The sequence below is a fragment of the Amphiprion ocellaris genome, chromosome 18 (assembly GCF_022539595.1).
Source record: "Amphiprion ocellaris isolate individual 3 ecotype Okinawa chromosome 18, ASM2253959v1, whole genome shotgun sequence".
Taxonomy (NCBI): Eukaryota; Metazoa; Chordata; class Actinopteri; family Pomacentridae; genus Amphiprion; species Amphiprion ocellaris.
The window spans coordinates 33,447,750-33,465,517 of NC_072783.1; the positions used below are offsets into that span (position 1 = coordinate 33,447,750).

Below are 17,768 nucleotides of genomic sequence, written 5' to 3' on the forward strand. Positions count from 1 at the left end.
ATTAATTACCATTTTGGCCTGTTGTTTTTCTTGTTGGTTTTTTTTGTTGTTGTTGTTCTGGACGTAAAATTTAATTTGTGTGTGTGTGATTTCACTAGCTATTATCTGTCATTTCACAGTACTCTAAAATCTCTAAAGCACCAGTAAACTGATAAAAACTACTATTTTTACAGTGTTATGCTAAGCTATACCTTACATTTACCATAGAGACATGAGAGAATCAATAATGCACACGTTTGCCAAAAATGTCAAACTATTCCTATAATAGATTATAGCTCTGAGTAAAAGTGTGTAAAAATATCAAACAGGCAGTTTGCTTTTATGGTCGTCTTTTTAGTGGGTTTTATGCGTCTGTTGAAACCTTCAAATGAGAGAACAAAAAGTTCTGTGGTTGTTTTATCAGTGAATTCAAACTTTTCCCCTCACAGTGAGTGTAGGGGGTGATTAAAAGGAGCCAGACATAGATACGTATTGGAGACGTAGGCGACCTGATTACTGCCTCCTTCTCGATCCTCGTGGATCAAGCAGCTGTTCGGCAGCTGTGAGAAAGCGAGTGTATTGGGAGAGAAAAGGAGGGAGTGTTTGTTAGTGTGTCAGAGGCAGAGAAAGGCAGAAAGGCAGCGTTGTAATTTATGCTGCACCTCCGGCCCCACTGCTTCTGGCTGCTGAGGTTTGCTGACGTGAGAAAATAAAAAGCAGAACATCAGACCTCCTCTTCAGGCCGGCAGAGGGAGGAGGTGGGAGGAGGACGAGGGTGGAGGGAGAAGAAGCAAGATGATTAAAATGTTTGTTTTTACGTGTTCGCTCACCACAGACTGTTGTTACAGGGAAAGAAACTCAAACTGTGACGTGTGAATGAATGTATGGTTGGCAAAACTGAGACAACAAAGTTGTTGGAGCCAAAATATGATCTCTTTGTTTTATTATTATGAATGTTGGTATGACTGTGTGGGTGTGGCTTTAGGAGCCACGGGGTTGCCCACTGTGGACTGCATATATAATGGCTAATGAATGAATGAATGCAGGTGTGCAGTTTGGAGAATGAAGCCAAACAGTTTTTGACCATGCTCAAACGCCGTGTCAAGCAGGTGAATGTTGTCAGGTTGTATAATATTGGTTTATTGGAGACTTAATGTTGACTGAATGATAACTTACCTGCAATGCCATCAATAAATGAAACATCAGTAAAAACGAGCACAGACACTGTTTTAATTTGAAGCTGCATGCGTCAGACTAAAGGACACTAACTGCCACTTCAGTGACTACAGTTAAAATCACTACAAAAGATCTTAACTAAGACGATAGAACAACTTCACCCTGAGCTGCATTTAGTAGCTTTCATCGGTGTCACATGGTATTCTTCAAATCTCCATTTCTCTGGGCGTTTACAGGACTTGGCATCCTTTTCCACAAGTTGACAAACCAACCTCACCACATTCAAGGAACAATTCTGAAAATATTGATACCATTTTACACCAGTGAAGCTACTGCCAATAGCTGTTTAGCTTAGCTTAAAGTATTAGAGGGAAACAGCTGGCCTTGAGCTGTCCAAAGATACCCAATGAACATGTATTATCTGGTTTGTTTACTGCCTAAAAACCTTTGTATAGAAAAAACACATTAAGCTGTTTTCCACTGCAGTCAACTGAAGGACGACCAGAACCTTTATACGTGTTCTGACTGCATGAACTGCCCCAGTAGAACCATTTTCAGGGCAATTATCAGGGTGTGTAATTCTGAAAAACTGCTGTGCAGGTCTTGACACTGATTGATTAAAGTCGGAGAGACAACAAGCACCAATCAGCATCGATTAGCAGTCCTCTCCACTCAAACATCGCCGTCACAAAGCTTAAAATCCTCCATATGGGCCAACATGACAAATCTCCATTGTGTGTATTTCCTAGTGTTACTACTATTTGTCACAGTTTTGGGAGATAATCAGATTTAACATCCAAGCTGTCAACAGAGGCTAAAAGGATGGATTAGGGGGTTGTTCCTGTAAGCGTTAGCGCCACCTCACGCCTGCGTTTAATTCCTGTCGTGGAAATCCACCTTGAGTTTGTTGAAACTGAAAGTCCAGTGTTGGAAAACAAAGTTGACAAAACAATCTCATTATTGGACGTTTTAAAGAAATAGTTGTCGGAATGTGCTTGTAAAAAATTAATGACAGATTATGGAAATCAATCTTACGTCTGAATACTAAATGCAAAGCTTCTGTGGGTACCTGGTTAGCTTAGCATTAAGCATGAAAATACAGGCAAACAGCTAGCCTAGCTCTGTCCAAATGTAAGATAAGCATATTCTAGATTGTGTTTCTTAAATGTTTACATAATGGGGCACAAAAATGACACATTGTGGGTTATTACCAAGGAAGCTACCCTGAGCAGCTGGTTAGCTTAGCTTAGCACAAAAAAATGGAAAAAAATGGCAACAGCTAGACTAGCTCTCTTCAGACTTACCCAATAAACATGCTCTCATATTTGTTTTGTCTGTACAAATAGAAATGTAAAAACAAAATATTGTGGATAATTAACAGAGAATTTACCATCAGTAGCTGGTTAGCTTAGCTTAGCACAAATCCTGGAAGCAGGGGGAAGCAGCTAGCCTGGTTGTTTCCAAAGCAAAACAACAATTTACCATTTTTTATCTGTACTTATACCAGTAACTTACCATCCTTGGTCCAGGTACCAGGAATCTGTAAAGCATGTTATTGCCCTTTAAGTGGCAAAGTTGTTTTAAGACTTTGGTTTTTGTACAGATTAACAAGCTGCAACGTGGCATTAGTCTTCAATGAGTGGCTAGCCGTTTCCTTTTGTTATCAGTCTTTATGCTAAGCTAAGCTAGCCTTTTGTGTCATTCAGACATGGGCATATTTTACTGTAATATTTCTCATGGCTTCATTCAGACATACAACTGTGATGGAGAAAGTTAGGTTATACATGTGAAATTTGACTTTTACATGAGACTGGATAGCACATCAATGGACATTGTGCATAATAAAGAAGAAAATATTTATTCATATTTATATCTATGCCCCTTGTGCATTGTGTGCTGCACTCCTTTTTATTCTGTTCTATTTGCTGCTGCTGTTACATTGTAAATTTCCCCGCTTTGGGATCAATAAAGGTTTTATCTAATCTATCTAATCTGTCATCACGAAAAACACAGAGTGTGATTTTATGTTAGATTCTGATTGTTCCTGTTTTCATGTCAGGGATAATTTATGTTTATTTTATTAAAGTCTTAATGCTATTGCTGTTGTTCCATGTGGTAAATGTACACAACTTTCTCTCTTTGGAGGTGTTCATATGGATCCTGCTGCAGGTTATTAATTAAGTCAGAGGAAAGACTCCTACAAACAGCTGGTAGCAACAAATCAGAAAGTCAGCTTTCATTAGCATTTTGTCAAAATGTGGATTACATTTAATTTGGGTGAGTTTCTTACTAACCTTTTAATGGATGTTTCAGTTTGTTATAGATGTGAAAATGTGGAGCAAAGTGAAAGCGAAAGGTGTTTTGTGATTTTGACACTGAAACTGTCTTTATTTGCTCTCTGTGATGTCAAAATTGCCGCTGAAAAGTGGAGAACACCTTCACCAAATCAATTCACACAACTCGAAGGACGCTGAATGTGCTGTTCAGACTTCTGTAGAAACTGAAAAAGAAAATAGTGCTTGTAGAGAAATAAAGCTGAACATTCAAAAGCCATAGGATTAACGGAAAAGAATGCACGTGTGAAAGGGGCTATGTTTAGCTCACAGATGTTAAAGTGGACTAAGCAATAAGTGTCAAACTATTCCTTTAAACATAAAGTCAGCCATTCTAACTGAACATTTTATGTCAAATTCAGTAAATTTTCAGCCGTCCCAGCCTGTACTGTGTTTATATACAGCTCTGTACATTGGAAAGGAAGTGGCTCGGACTGATGCACCAATACTAAAAACACAAGACTGCAACTTTTACAGCCTTTGATGGCGCGACCTGAATGATGTACTTACATTTTATTGCCATATTCATCCATGAACATGAACTTTTCTCTGCTAAAACAGTTTTTATTTCCACTCCGTGTTTATTCCCTCCTCAAACACACGAGTGGATTATCCCTGCTGTGTGAATGGGACTGAGGCTGAAAGTGCTGGGTAGGGGAAAGCAGTAATGCAACAGCTTAATCAGGCGCACACACACACACACACACACACACACACACACACACACACACACACACACACACACACACACACACACACACACACACACGCACACACACACACACACAGCGACTACTCATCTCAAAACCGGTTCTCTGCATCCTGTTTTCTCTCTGCAGGCCTCCACCCACATGTACTCATGAGCCCCGTTTGCACCGAGCGGATGGAGAAATTTAAAGTTCTGCTTAGATGGGGTTGGTCCTCTCTTAATGCGTCCTTTAAGATGAATAAATACGCTGATAGATTAAACAGAGAACATGAAACCAGGCAGGGTTATTTGCACGTTTACGAACCAGCAGCAGAGATTGTGTTACTTTCGGGTAACAGCGGGAGGATGTCGTATTTTTTTTTAAAGGTAATATGAAGAGTTGCAGATGACTGTAGAGGCGACTGCATAAACTGTAAAGAAACAAATGCTGAGATTATATGTTCGTACATACAAAAGTAAATAAATCCTATAAAAAGACCAAAACTAATAAATGATCCTGCTAGGAAGTATTGTCTTCATAATGAAAGGCTAGCAGCTCTGTGAGGCCAATTTAATTGTTGCGCTGACTATGTAACACTAAATTAACTTAATTTCCATTTATTTACATGAAATACATGGATTTTGGTTGGTGTGAGGTATCCATGTTTCTTTAAATACCATTTAAAAGTTGGAAACTCTGATCTGGCCACTCCAGGAGAAATATTTAGCCCCCAGACACAAGCTAACGTTTCATATACATGGAAACTTGTAAATGCAAAGCTCATGTAAATCCTAGTAAAAATTAAGTCAACATGATCATTTAACATGTCATCGTACTAAAAACTTACATACTAGTCTCTGATCCAACACTAGAATCATGTTCAGTTTCCTTTTATAATCATTTTAAAAAAATAAATGACGTGGAAAAACCAAAACTGTAAACGCCCAAGTCTCCACTGTACCTGGAAAATGTCGGCTCCTCTAATAAACTATGGCCAAAAACATGACTGAAAATAGTAAACTAAAATTTAAAAAACAGAACTATAGCCACCCTGACATACGGTCACAAAGCATTTGTGTGCTACCAAACTGCCCCACACAAGAGGACATAATGTCACATCTAAATATCTGTAAACACTATATGACTGCAGACGACAGCACGGCAATGTGATAAAGTGCTAAAAATATGGAGAAAACACACTAGAATAACTCTGTTTTCAAACACAGCAGCTCATTGTAATCGTGACGGAGCGTCTGCATGTTCAAGCTGAACAAATGTGATCGCAGCGAAACAAGAAGTGCCGGTTCGAATTGATCCGTCCTGCAGGCTCCAGTGGAGGTGAATGGAAGCCAGTGTTCGTAGGACTGAAATGTAAAGCCACCATTTCTTTAGGTACAGACATGCTTTCATACATGCTCACAATGTGAAAGCTAACATGCAGACGCTCTGCGGGTCCGTGATTCATTGGATCATTCACTGCAGTTCAATGTGTTGGCGTACTAACGTTTGATAATTAGTACGAATTGCAAAGTACAGCTCATGCTGGAGGGAATGTCATTAATTTTGCAGGAATTTTGGCCCTAAACCAAAGTTTTAACTAATGTTAGGGGGTCACCAATGTTATTACAATTCATCCTGCATGTCTTTACAAAGTTTAATGACTATAGCTGTTGAGGCATTTCATTCTGCACCAGAATGGCAGTGACTGTTAGCATGATTAACGCTTACTAAAAACCCTTGTGCAAGCTGCACCATGACACTGGATAACATAAAACACTGTTGTAGCATTGTAAATGCTCTAAACAGATCAAATTTGTATTAAATTGCCTCTAAATATAGCCACTTTTAGACCAATTTTACTTTAGGTCCCTCTTTAGTTATTTGTAAATACCCAGAAATCTCATTTCTGTGTATCAAAGTCACATATTTCCAAATTTTTTCCATGAATATAAACCTTTCTGGCCTTAAAATGGGTTATATGTAGTTTTTCTTCAATCTGTCAGTCTAAATCAGTGTTTTTGAAACAGTCATCAAGGTTCATGATGTATTTTCTAGCATATGAAAAACACCATATGGACATATTAACAAGGTAAAAACTTGATTTTCTCCTGAGGATGTCTTTAAAACTACTAAAATTACAGACTTTTCTACATCAATATATCTCCAAATCTGTGGCCCCTTTTTGAACATTTACATCTTCAATTGGAACAAATGCGCTTCCCATTGGCACGGTGGAAAAGCGATTAAGTATTTATATATAACAAAAATACAGAATATCACAACCTTATTTAAGCAGACATGAGATGTTGACAGCTGACAGCAGAGACGGTTTAAATTTGTTCGTTTATTTGGAACCCTCCTCCAAATCACGTCTGTAATTTTTCCATTTCACAAAATATTTACAAAAAAGATACTTTTATGTTTGTTTTTTCTCTTTATGTTGGCTGTTGTAACAGCTCCTGTTTAGGATGATGAACCATTGCTTACATCTCGCAGTCTTGTTTTTTTTTAGAAAAAGTTCATGAAAAAAGTTCCTCCTAGCCTTCGTTTCTTTCATACACTCATTTTAAAACGGCATCAGTTTCTTTTCCCCCATTGTTCTCCTTTTGAGTGCTTTAAAAAAAAAAAAAAACTCTTCCTTGCATGCTTTCAGCTGCAAACAGGAAGCCAAGAGCTTGTGTGCTTATTGAGAGAAGTGACATCTTTGCCCTGCAGGAAGTACAATAACAGTATCATCAGATCATCCAGATGCTTGATTGGTTCGGTCTGTCCAGTCTTGTCTCTTTCTCTACAGCCAAAGAGTCTTTTCTAGACAAGCGTGAAGCCTACAGACGTACCAAATAACACAAAATCAGTAATCACTAAATGGAAACAGTCTTTGTAAGATTTTCTGTCCTTCTGTGGCAGCAGGAACGAGTGCTAGGAATACAGGCCCAATTGTGAAAATCACAGAGGACTAGGGGTCAAATGCAGGTCTATCGTCCCTATGTTGGTTCAGCATCTGTAGTCCAGGCATAGCAAGGCGTCCACAAGTGCATTGTGGGTGTTCCATGGAAGAGCGTTTTGTGTTCAAGCTGTACGATCCATCCCTGAACTCAGCAAAGAAAGGAAGAAGTGCCATGATGATAAAAAAATTTTAAGAGACACGAGGGGGACCGCGATCCCTCTCTAAAGGATCTATCAAACAGTCAGCTATGCGGAGAAAAATGAGATGCTAATAACATAAGGCAATTGACCTCAGTACAACTGGAGAGGTGATTATATCAGAGAAACATGAACTGGAACTGGAAAGCTCAACACTGCAAGGTATTTTCCTTTAGCCTCGGTGAGAAGCCTTGAAGAAGCAGGAGAAGATTTTCTAATAAAAGTTCATTTCCTATCAATCCGTCTCCTACTCTGTTATATAAAAAGATGCATCTCATCCTCTCCTCTTTAGGCCTCTCTTTTTGTTTCTCGTTCGAGTGTAAAAATGCTGAGCTGAGTTGTGCCAGAGTGAGCGATTGGCTGTCATTTATGCATTTTATGTATAATACACTACATGAAACACTGACAGAAAGTCAAGAAAGGAAGAAAATAAAAACACAGAGATCAACCCTGCCCCCGAATGTGTGTACGTGTGTGTGCAGATATAAACATTTATTTTAACGTGTGTATAGTATAACTGCATTGCGTATTTTCTGGTTAATAAGACGGTAAAGGTGTGCTATTCTGGTGCCTGTCTCTATATCCAGGTGTGTGTGTGAGTGGGTGTGTGTGTGTCTGCTCTGTTAACTGGTGACGTAGTGCTTTGTAGAGGGCTGCCCGTACAGCCCGTAGAAATCTGCATGTCTGTGCGTCTGTGAGGCATCTATCCAGTCCCTCACTGCCAGGCCCTGCATGGACGGACCTCCAGAAGCCAGGCCGGGAGGAGGGGGGTAGTCCTGGGCGCTGACCCAGGGGAAGGAACCCGAGCGCGGGTATGGGGGATGGCTGCGGTGGCCCGACACCGAGGGCACTCCGGAGCAGTAGCAGTTATCCATGGTACACACTAGGATCTTGCGGCCGCCGTACTGAGGCAACACGGCCTGCTGGGAGGAGTGCGAGGAGCTGCTGCCTCCTGGGGTGAAGTGTGAGGAGCTGAATACGGATCCTGAATGGTGGTTGGTCAACGAGCCGCTGCCGCTTCCTGTCCCGCCGCTCTCACTGATGTGCGGCGGACCACAGGGGCCGAGAGGCTGCTGATTGGTGGACTGGCCTTCTCCGGAGGCGGAGCCGGAGCCCAGGTAGGGCTGCTTGGCTAACGATGAGGAAGAAGAAGAGGAAGAGGAGGACGAGTCTTTAAAACCCAGAGCGGCGTTTTTTCCGGCGCTCCCGTTTCCCTCGGGGAAGGCAGTGGAATGTTTCCGTTTCTCTGCTCCGGAGGCGGAGCTCTGACCGCTGGGATATGCAGGAACAGACTGCAGGAAGGTCGAGGGAGGAGTGAGGGGAGCTGAGAGGAGGGAGAGAGGGTGTGAAATTAGAGGAGATAAGTGGTAATTAAAGCAAAAACAAATTCACTGCAGCATTAAAGCCTCACGGGTGCGTTTCAGTTCCTACCTTCAAGTGTTCTTTTCAAGCTTTTCTCTCTTTTCGTGATCTCAGAGAGGAAAAGCTTGGAGTTTAGATTCCCGACTTTGTAAGGAGGGAGGCTGCTGCCCACACATGCCTGAGACCTGCAACAAGTGCCAAGAGTCATGCAAAATAAGATGACTGCTTGGAAACTGAGTATTACAGATCAAAGGGCAAAAACCTTCCATTTTAAAGATCAACACACAACTACTAACCTAGGAGCTTCAGTAGGAAGCAACTGGACTTCTCTTTTAGGTTCCTGAAGATGTTTCAACTCTTATCCAAGAAGCTTCTTGAGTTCAAAACTCTAAGTATCATGGAAAGAGGTGAACCGTCTTCAAGAACCTCAAAGAAAAGTATAGTTGCTTTCTACTAAAGCTCTTGGAATCACCATGACCTGAATGACTGAGAATTAGGATCGACTGATACGGATTTTCTAGGGCCGGTATCAGTTATTGGAAATCAAGGAAGGCATAGCCGTAGCCACTGGTAGAGAAGCTAATTTCCTGGTTTGTGGCAACGGCTTGTGTTTCTTGTTCAGTATCTGCTGCTTCAGAGACATTTCTGAGTCCACAGACAGAGAAAGGAGCTGCATCAGACCTGAAGTAGAGCATTTCATTTATCAGTAATCAGTCAAGAAAAATACCGATATCAATAATCAGAAAAATGCCAAGTATCCCTCCTGAGAATCTTCACCAACATACACTCGTTCTCTCACCTGTCTGTGAGGATTTTCACAGGCTTGGTGTTTTTCATGAAGCTCAGCTCCTCTGCCTTGCTGAAGGCCGTGTGGATGGAGCTCAGCAGCTTCTGGGCCTCATGGCGCTGCTCTCCCAGCACCAGAACCTGGGCAGCGTTCTCCTGGCAGAACCGAGCCTGAGCCCGATCCAGAGCCTCCAGTGTCCGACCGAGATCCTCCTCCAGGAGCTGGTGCATCCGCTGGTACTGCAGGCGCACCTCCTCCTTCAGCTCGCACACCCTGTCCTGTGGAGACACAAACGCAGAAAACATCAGTCCACGGATGGAAAACGTGCACAGCTAACCACAGAACAAGGTGCAAAAACCCCCAAAACCATACCTCCACCACACACTTGTCAGAGTCCAGTTTGCAGAGCTGCTCTTCGATCTCCTGCACTCGTTCATCCACACGCTCCTGCTGCCTCAGCAGGTTTTGCTGCGAGGTGAAGAAAGGAAAGTCTTAAGTCTTTAGAAAGTTGTGACCTCAGTTTGCCACCAGCATCCCCTCCCCATGCCGGAGATATTAGAATCCGGGAGGTGGCTAATTTAGTCTCCATCCAACACACAATCCCTGCGGGGGAGGAGGGATGGGATGCTGTCATGGCAACCAACAGCTATTTTGTGTTTGCATTAGTGAGCGAGGACTAATGTTGGGGAGCCGGGGGCAGCGAGCACAGATAGATAAATGGGCATACGGAGGCAGAAGAGGCTCCGCTCCTCTCCTGTATGTTGTTTCTAAAAGACGTGGCAGAGGCTGATCTGAGAGCTGCTGTAATGTGGTTATTTCTGGGATGATGATGGCATGTGAACAACAGCGGACGAATGCTCAGGCCAAACTGAGCTCAGCTAGTGGCCAAAATAAAGAAAACAAACCTAACAAATGGCTGCATATGAGATCCACAGTCCTCTACGTCGCTCCCTTGGAATGTCATTGACACAGATTTGCTAATCCTTCGTGTTATTAATATTTAATGTGAAATATGAACAACAGTCACTCAACATTTAATGACGGGGAGGCACACTGATAATAATAATGTGGTAGCGTCATCATGAGAATATAGCCGTGTTAGCAGCTCAGAATGGCGGCTGATGATGCCCTACAAAGCAGTTTTAGCTAGTATCCGAGAAAAATCAGATTGAGAATAAGAATAGCAATTAAAATCCTCTCTGAATTTGTTTAACAGTAATTTATCAAACAACTGTTGTATAAGCAGAAGATAAACTTAAATACAACATCTCTGACTTCCAGCATCCACAGCAGCTATATTATCACATTTAAGGCGCGAGCTGGATTAGCCTGCTAAGCTCCATCGTTTTGACTGGCCTGAACGCTATGATGTGAAGCAAATACTAATGGGACCTCAGTTCCACAGTCCAGAGGCAGGCCAAACCAAAGCTTCCTTTTTTGCTTGAACAAGTAAATCAGTTTGATAATAGCTCATCACTGATTTATCAGCATCAGCGTATGTGTTATCTGATGTGAGCAGGCATAAAAACTTCACAACATGATATAAAAATGTTTGAGAGTTTGTCCAGCAAAGCAGGTCCGACTGCATTGTTCCCAATACTCTCAGCACTGTCTGCAGCACATGCAGCTGAGCAGACAGTGGTGTGGAGTCAAGCGGTGATTACACGGTAAGCTGCAAACTAATTTGTGAAATACATCTTAATTAAGCAAAGAATTCATCAGTTTCTCTTTTCCATGTAACTCTAACGTATATATAACAGTGCTGTAATGAATAGTTGATTGTCATTAAACGTATCAACTACTTTGGTATTGATTAATCGGTCTGAGTGACTATTTAAGAGACTGAATTCTTGGATTATAACTACTTACATGCAAATATTTTCTGGTTTCTTTTGTCCTCTATGACAATAAACTGAATATCTTTGGGTTGTGGACAAAACAAGACAAGTGAGGACATCAATTTGGAAAACATGGGATGTCATTTTTCACCATTTCCTGAGAGACCAAAGAACTGATCAATTAATCAAAGAAATAATGGACAGTAAAAATAATTGCTACCTTTATAATATAGTAGTAGTAAGAACTCATCCCTAAAAATTATCAGTCCCAAAATCCCATTTTGGTGTGATTCCAGCTTCAACAGGAGTATTTCATTTCAGTTTTATCATCCAGAATCAGGCCGTACAGCTTATTGTGCCGTTTAGCCACATTAGCAACCTCCTCCACAAACATTTCCACTTCGCTGACAAAACAGTCGGTAACAGTCATGTGCATCTTTAATATTGGTTTGTAGTTTTTCAGCTAAAACTACAAGAAAATGTACAGATTTCTGTCAAATAAGGTAACAGACTTAATGCCTTAACTGTACACGGAGTGATAATGCTAACTTTCGTTAGCCGGGTAAAACCCTGACATGCTAACATGATCACAAGGACAATGCTTGTTAGCATGTGATCATCAACTAATTAGTGCTAAACATTAGCATCAAAAGCTTAACTCAGACTAAATTTCAGCAGCAGACATTCATAACTTGCTCATTATTTCAGTAACTCTGCTAATCATACAATCTATATAATATTTTTGAAAACAGTTTTAATAGGACGTTGTTCTTGTCCCAGAACCCAGTGTGACATTTTCAAAAAGAACCAACCAACCACACAAATCCAACAATTTTTTAATCGATTATCACACCAAGCACAACAAAATTAGGATATCCTCACATTTGAGAAGTTTCAACTGGTAAACATTTATTATATTGACTGCAAATAAAATATTAAACATAACTATAAATAAATTAGCTAGATTGATTTTACTGGACTAAGTTATTAATTAATGATGCGAGCTGTGACCCAAATATGACGCTGTATGGCAAGATGTTTAACTTCACTCTGAATGTGTGTACCGAATTTTATGACATTAGCATCTAAAAGCTGAGCAGATATTTTATGAAAAAGATACCTCACTCAAAAACAAAAATGCAAGCCTCATGGTAGCGCCATCTGGTTTGCATTTTGGTTGTTTTTGGTCCACAAAGTCATTAGGATTCATCCTCTGGGGAACATGAATGTACTAAATTCATTTGTTTTGATTTTGGACCGAAGAAGGAATCTCGTATTAATCTGAGTAGTCAATAATCAGTTTGTCCATATACCGCTGTCATCAGGATTTAGTCTAATCTAGTCATTCCAACCAACAGCAGCTGAATTTATCATTAGTGATCAGCTGCTGTGGAGCCTGATAGGAAGGAAAACCTGCACACTTGTGGGCCTCAGCGACACATGGATGGGAATCACTGCCCTAGATATCTCACACACACACACACACACACACACACACACACACACACACACACACACACACACACACACACACACACACACACACACACACACACACACGGCTGGCATGGTTAGATCAGGACGGTGACCTGGTTGTGCTGACTGATTGAGTTAGGCTTGGAGCAGAAGCCGGCAGGGGGAAAAAGGGGTGGAAGGAGCCGAGGCCTCACGGGGGGGGCTCAATGTATGGGACACCTCTGGGGGAGGGGGGGAGTATAAAGAGGGGAGGGTTCTCTTTAGCTGTCATTTCACCACAGTGTCTTTTCCATCAGAGGGCCAGAGGGAAGGTCAGTGGTTGCCAGGGGTGGCTGGGGGGGGGGGGGGGGGGGGGGGGGGGGGGGGGCGCTGATGGAGGTGAACGCTGGTGGTGGATGTGGGTAGGGGGCTGATGGAGGTGATAGCTGGTGGATGCAGGTGGGGGGCTGATGGAGGTGAACGCTGGTGGTGAATGTGGGTGGGGGGCTGATGGAGGTGAAGGCTGGTGGATGTAGGTGGGGGGCTGATGGAGGTGAAGGCTGGTGGTGGATGTGGGTGGGGGGCTGATGGAGGTGAAGGCTGGTGGGGGGATGGAGGGGAGAGGGGGGATCCACTCAGCATGGAGGAGGTGTTGGCCTCTAAAAATGTTCAGGGATTAGAGCTGGTTTATACAATGATTTGCCCACATAAATGTCATTAGATTGTTTTCCTCTTATTTGCACACCCTGTTCCACCTGGAAATTATTTAGCGGAGGTGGTGAGCTGTCTTGTGATCAATTTATAAAGTAAAACACGGCCTCTGCTCTTTATTATTTAAATTATGTTTATTTTTAATCATATCAGTAGCAGGTTATAGCTCGCCTGATTTGATTTTTTAAGCCAAATAATAAACACAAATTAAATTACCGGCAGAGCATTGTATGGCACGTTAAAAACACTGTTTCTAACTGATTTCAAATCTATTTTTTGCATTTTTCTACTGCAATGTTTTGCGATTTATGGGCCGACATAAACCTTAATGTAATAAATCTGCAATTAGAGCTGCAGAATTGAAAAATCAATCCGTTTGAGTAGTTTTTAAACAAATATATTCTTAATTCTTGTATTTCAGTTTCTTAAATGTGAATATTTTCTGGTTTTCTTTCCTCCTCTATCACACTAAACTGAATATGTTTGGGTTGTGGACAAAACAGGACATTTGAGGAGACACTAATTGATATTATTATTATGTGACACGGTTGATGCCTAGACAGGGTGTTGGGTGAACTACATGAGTCAGTCGGATCCTTTGTGGTTCTGCCTTTGACTGTCCTGTCACACACACCCCTCTGGAAGAAAGAAGGGGAGGAAACCAGTCCGGTCTCTGCTTGAACCAGCCGGCAAACCCCCGGGAAGAGAAGATGTTAATAAGAAAACCCAAGTAGACAGCAGAATCAAGTGAAAAATCACTTTAATCCCTTTTCCCTTCGACTGCACTCCCCCCCCACCCCCCCAAACTGGCGATCCCTGAGCTCGGATGCACCTGTGCTGGGGAGATAAGGCCCTCTGAGGGCCCCGCATTGTTCCACCCTTGACTGCATTGTTTGTCATTCCAACAGATGAGAAAGGAGGCTGGAATGGATCACAACTGAAAAAATGCAAGATAGACTCGAAATGTAGCCGTTTCTTAAAGGAGCAAATTCCAGTTTATATTGTACGAAGCGAATTGGTAAACAGATCATTGCAGCTTTGTACCCTAAAATCTGAAATATCGCTGAAATACATCCTTTGTTGCATTGATGTTTGCTTTACGATGACAAAATGGATGAAAAACGACCTCGCTGACTCAGGCGATGCTGTTATGAATGCACTTAGCCAACACTTATTGATCACTGATGAACAAATTCTTGCAAGCAGGGCCGCGACGAATGACTGCTTTCAGGATTAATGGTTTACTCTGTGAAAGGTCAGCAAGTGGTAGAAAAATGTTCGGCACAGTTTAGCAGAACCCGACGTGAAGTCTACAACCCAAAGATATCCAGTTTTATTAGAAAATCAGAAAATATTCACATTTGAGAGTTGGGATCAGTACTGTTTTTGCCATTTCTGCTCAAAACAACAGCTTTTGTGTAAATGACGTTTGCATCCTGCTGTATTTTTGTTTGTCATGATGTGAGAGTGACTTGTGTGCACATTGTATTTAAGCCTCCTTACTCTGATGTCGTTGCGTCGCAGCTCCACATCGGTGACGGCGTGGCCGTGGCTGGGGTGGCAGCGGGCGAAGCAGCAGTACTGGCAGACCGCTGTCTGCTCGGCCTCGCAGTGATACAGCCTGTACTCGTCGTGCTGTGGGCAGGTCCAGGCCTTCACCGCCTCCGCCTCCACCAACACGTGCCCGAGGGCCGAGCAGGGCTGCTGCAGGTGCGTCTGGACGTGGGACTGGCAGCACGGGGCATTGCAGCGCAGGCACACCTTGACGGCGGGGAGCGGCGGGCCTCGGCGGCACAGGATGCACTGCAGTGCCGGCGTGGTGGCCTTCTCCACGCTCAGGGCATTGTACTTCTCGACTATGTTGGACAGTTTGTGGTTCTTCTCCAGGCTTGGTTTCTGCGTGTAAGCGTGATTGCACTCGGGGCAGCGGGCCAGCGAGGAGTCTTTGGCCCAGGCCTCGCTGATGCAGCCCCGGCAGAAGTTGTGCTTGCAGGGCAGCTGGATGGGATCTGAGAAAACGTGCAGGCAGATGGGGCAGATGAGCTCCTCCTCGAAACAGTTCCTCCACGTCTCAGCCATGTCAGAGGCCATCATGGTGGTGCAGGCAGGCATAAACTAACTGTTACCCTGCTTCTTCCCAGACCTCGAGGCCTCTGCGCTGCTCGCTCACAGGAAACCTGATGCTATCAAAGCGAGTCTTGAGAAACCGATAAAAACAGCCCCGGTGCCGTCCTGAAAGATCAGCCTGCCAGACCCCTTGTGACCAGATGAGTCTTCCCTGACAGATGATGAGTATTGCTTATTACTGCAGCATGAAGGCAAATTCCAGAAAAGAAAAAAAATTGACCTGAAGAGGAAGGCTTCAGGCGAGGATGACAACACCTTGGTGATTTCAACACATGCAACAGAGGCTGACGCTATGCAGATTACAGTAAACGGTGCTTTCCTATTCCCCTAAATCACACTCAGACTGTGCCGGCCTCCTGTATGTGTGTTTATAGGCCTGCAGGAAGCAAAAAGCCGTCCGCTACAGGTCAACCATGAAACGCAAACAAGGCACGGAGAATTAAATATCTACACAAGGATCAGGAGGCGAATCTATCTGTGTGTAGCACATGAAAAAAAGAGACACTGGATCCTCCTCCTGCTGCTGCTCAGGCCCTTTACCTTCACATGAATTATGATTGACCAATTCAGACCAACAAACCAAGCATGAAAAGCATGAGAAAGGACTGCTGGAGTCCACACCCTGATTACTATTCACACACACACAGAAGAGAGCTTCCTTTTTTCCCTATAAAACCTGAATCTGTTTTAGCAGGACCTCAAGGACGCCCCTCAATAACCACAACGCAGCGCGGCGCTTTTGTCTGAATCATAAATAAGTATCCGAGGAGGATCCACAGGCGATTTAATTCTACATACACCCGGCTGGACACGTACAAATGCAGTTTTACAGGTCAGATGAACAGCACAGGTATCCGGAGCCCTTCACTTTCACACTAAATCTGTTTTTTCAAGAATAACCGCCTGGCTGCTATGTGGCACAAGCTCGCATATCTGTACACAAGGCCTCGGCTTTTATTTTTTCCACCACTTTTACATCGACAACAAAGGCCTTATAATCTCATTAAACAGCAGATCATACCCGGGCCATCATTTCCAGGCTGTTTACTGCATAGTTAATGGTTTTTAATAGTCGAGTCCGGCTCCTGCGCACAAAACAAAGGCTTCTGGGATCCGCAGGAATGTTGGAGCTTTTTCCCTCCGACATCTATCAGATATCTGCCCGCACAAACATCACGGTTTCTCAGCTTCTTTTCAACGGGTCTCCGCCTCAGCCTTTAGCCAACAACATATTTATCTACTTCCTTATCTCGCTTTAAATCGGTAAATTAGCCCAGACGTCACCTCACCATTTTCTACCGGATAAAACCTCTACAGCGGCGCTAATACGAGCTGTGGTCATTCCGTCTAAAAGCAGACATATTTATGTATTTATTAACGGATCTGAAAACAGAAAAAATAATACAGAAATATACCCGCTGGTCTTAAAGGGGACGTCGAGTTTCTGTCCTTGTTAGCTGTCATCAGCCATCTTGCAAATCCTCATTAAAAAAAAGACAGAAAGAAAAAAAGAGGAGATATTCGCCGTGGAAAGGCTGAAGGCTGTTTCACCAAAGCTGCTTTTCTGGTGCTGACCTACACACGCAGCAACGCAAAGTCCGTCATTTATGGACGAAAACACGCCTTTTTTCGCTGCTGTACGTCCGAAAGCAGCGGTCCGGACCCGGCGAAGCGTCGTGGGCCGGTGAGTCCGGTGCGAGTCGGCTCCGTGGTTCATAAAAATCCAACACCGTTGTGAATAATAATTTGTTTTCTCCCCCTTTCTTTCTCTGTCTATCGGCCAGGCTTTAGAGAGGAGGAATGCAGGCGAGCTGGACCAAAGCACCGTAAAGGGAACTGGTACGACTGCACACTTCTGGCTGTGATTTTCACAATACAACCGTTAGAACGCAGCTAGCTAAACCGCGAGCTAGCTAGCAAGCTAAACGGCTACTTAGCTAAGCGGCTAGCTAGCTAAGAGCGACACAATTGGTCAAATATTTTACTTAAATCAATGTCGTAATGCCACAGTCCAAATATTAGCTTTAAAATATACTTAAATTATATTTCTGGTGTGTTTCAACCTGCTGTATTTCTTATTAATTTTCGTGCTATTTCTTATTTGTTGCATCTGCTGGTCATGCTAACTGCACACTAGCCACCTTAGCAGTAGTATAAATAAGGAGTC

General features: G+C 42.9%; 1 protein-coding gene across 1 annotated transcript; it reads right to left on the reverse strand.

The window, feature by feature from the left end:
* Positions 1-6,501: 6,501 nt before the first annotated feature.
* trim8b (tripartite motif containing 8b) lies at positions 6,502-17,430 on the reverse strand. Its single transcript, XM_023292258.3, has 5 exons — positions 14,978-17,430; positions 9,843-9,938; positions 9,483-9,748; positions 8,753-8,868; positions 6,502-8,645 (listed from the first exon to the last, which is right to left on the reverse strand). The coding sequence occupies exons 1-5, from the start codon at positions 15,584-15,586 to the stop codon at positions 7,945-7,947; spliced, it is 1,788 nt and encodes a 595-aa protein (XP_023148026.1). The 5' UTR covers positions 15,587-17,430; the 3' UTR covers positions 6,502-7,944.
* Positions 17,431-17,768: the final 338 nt, after the last annotated feature.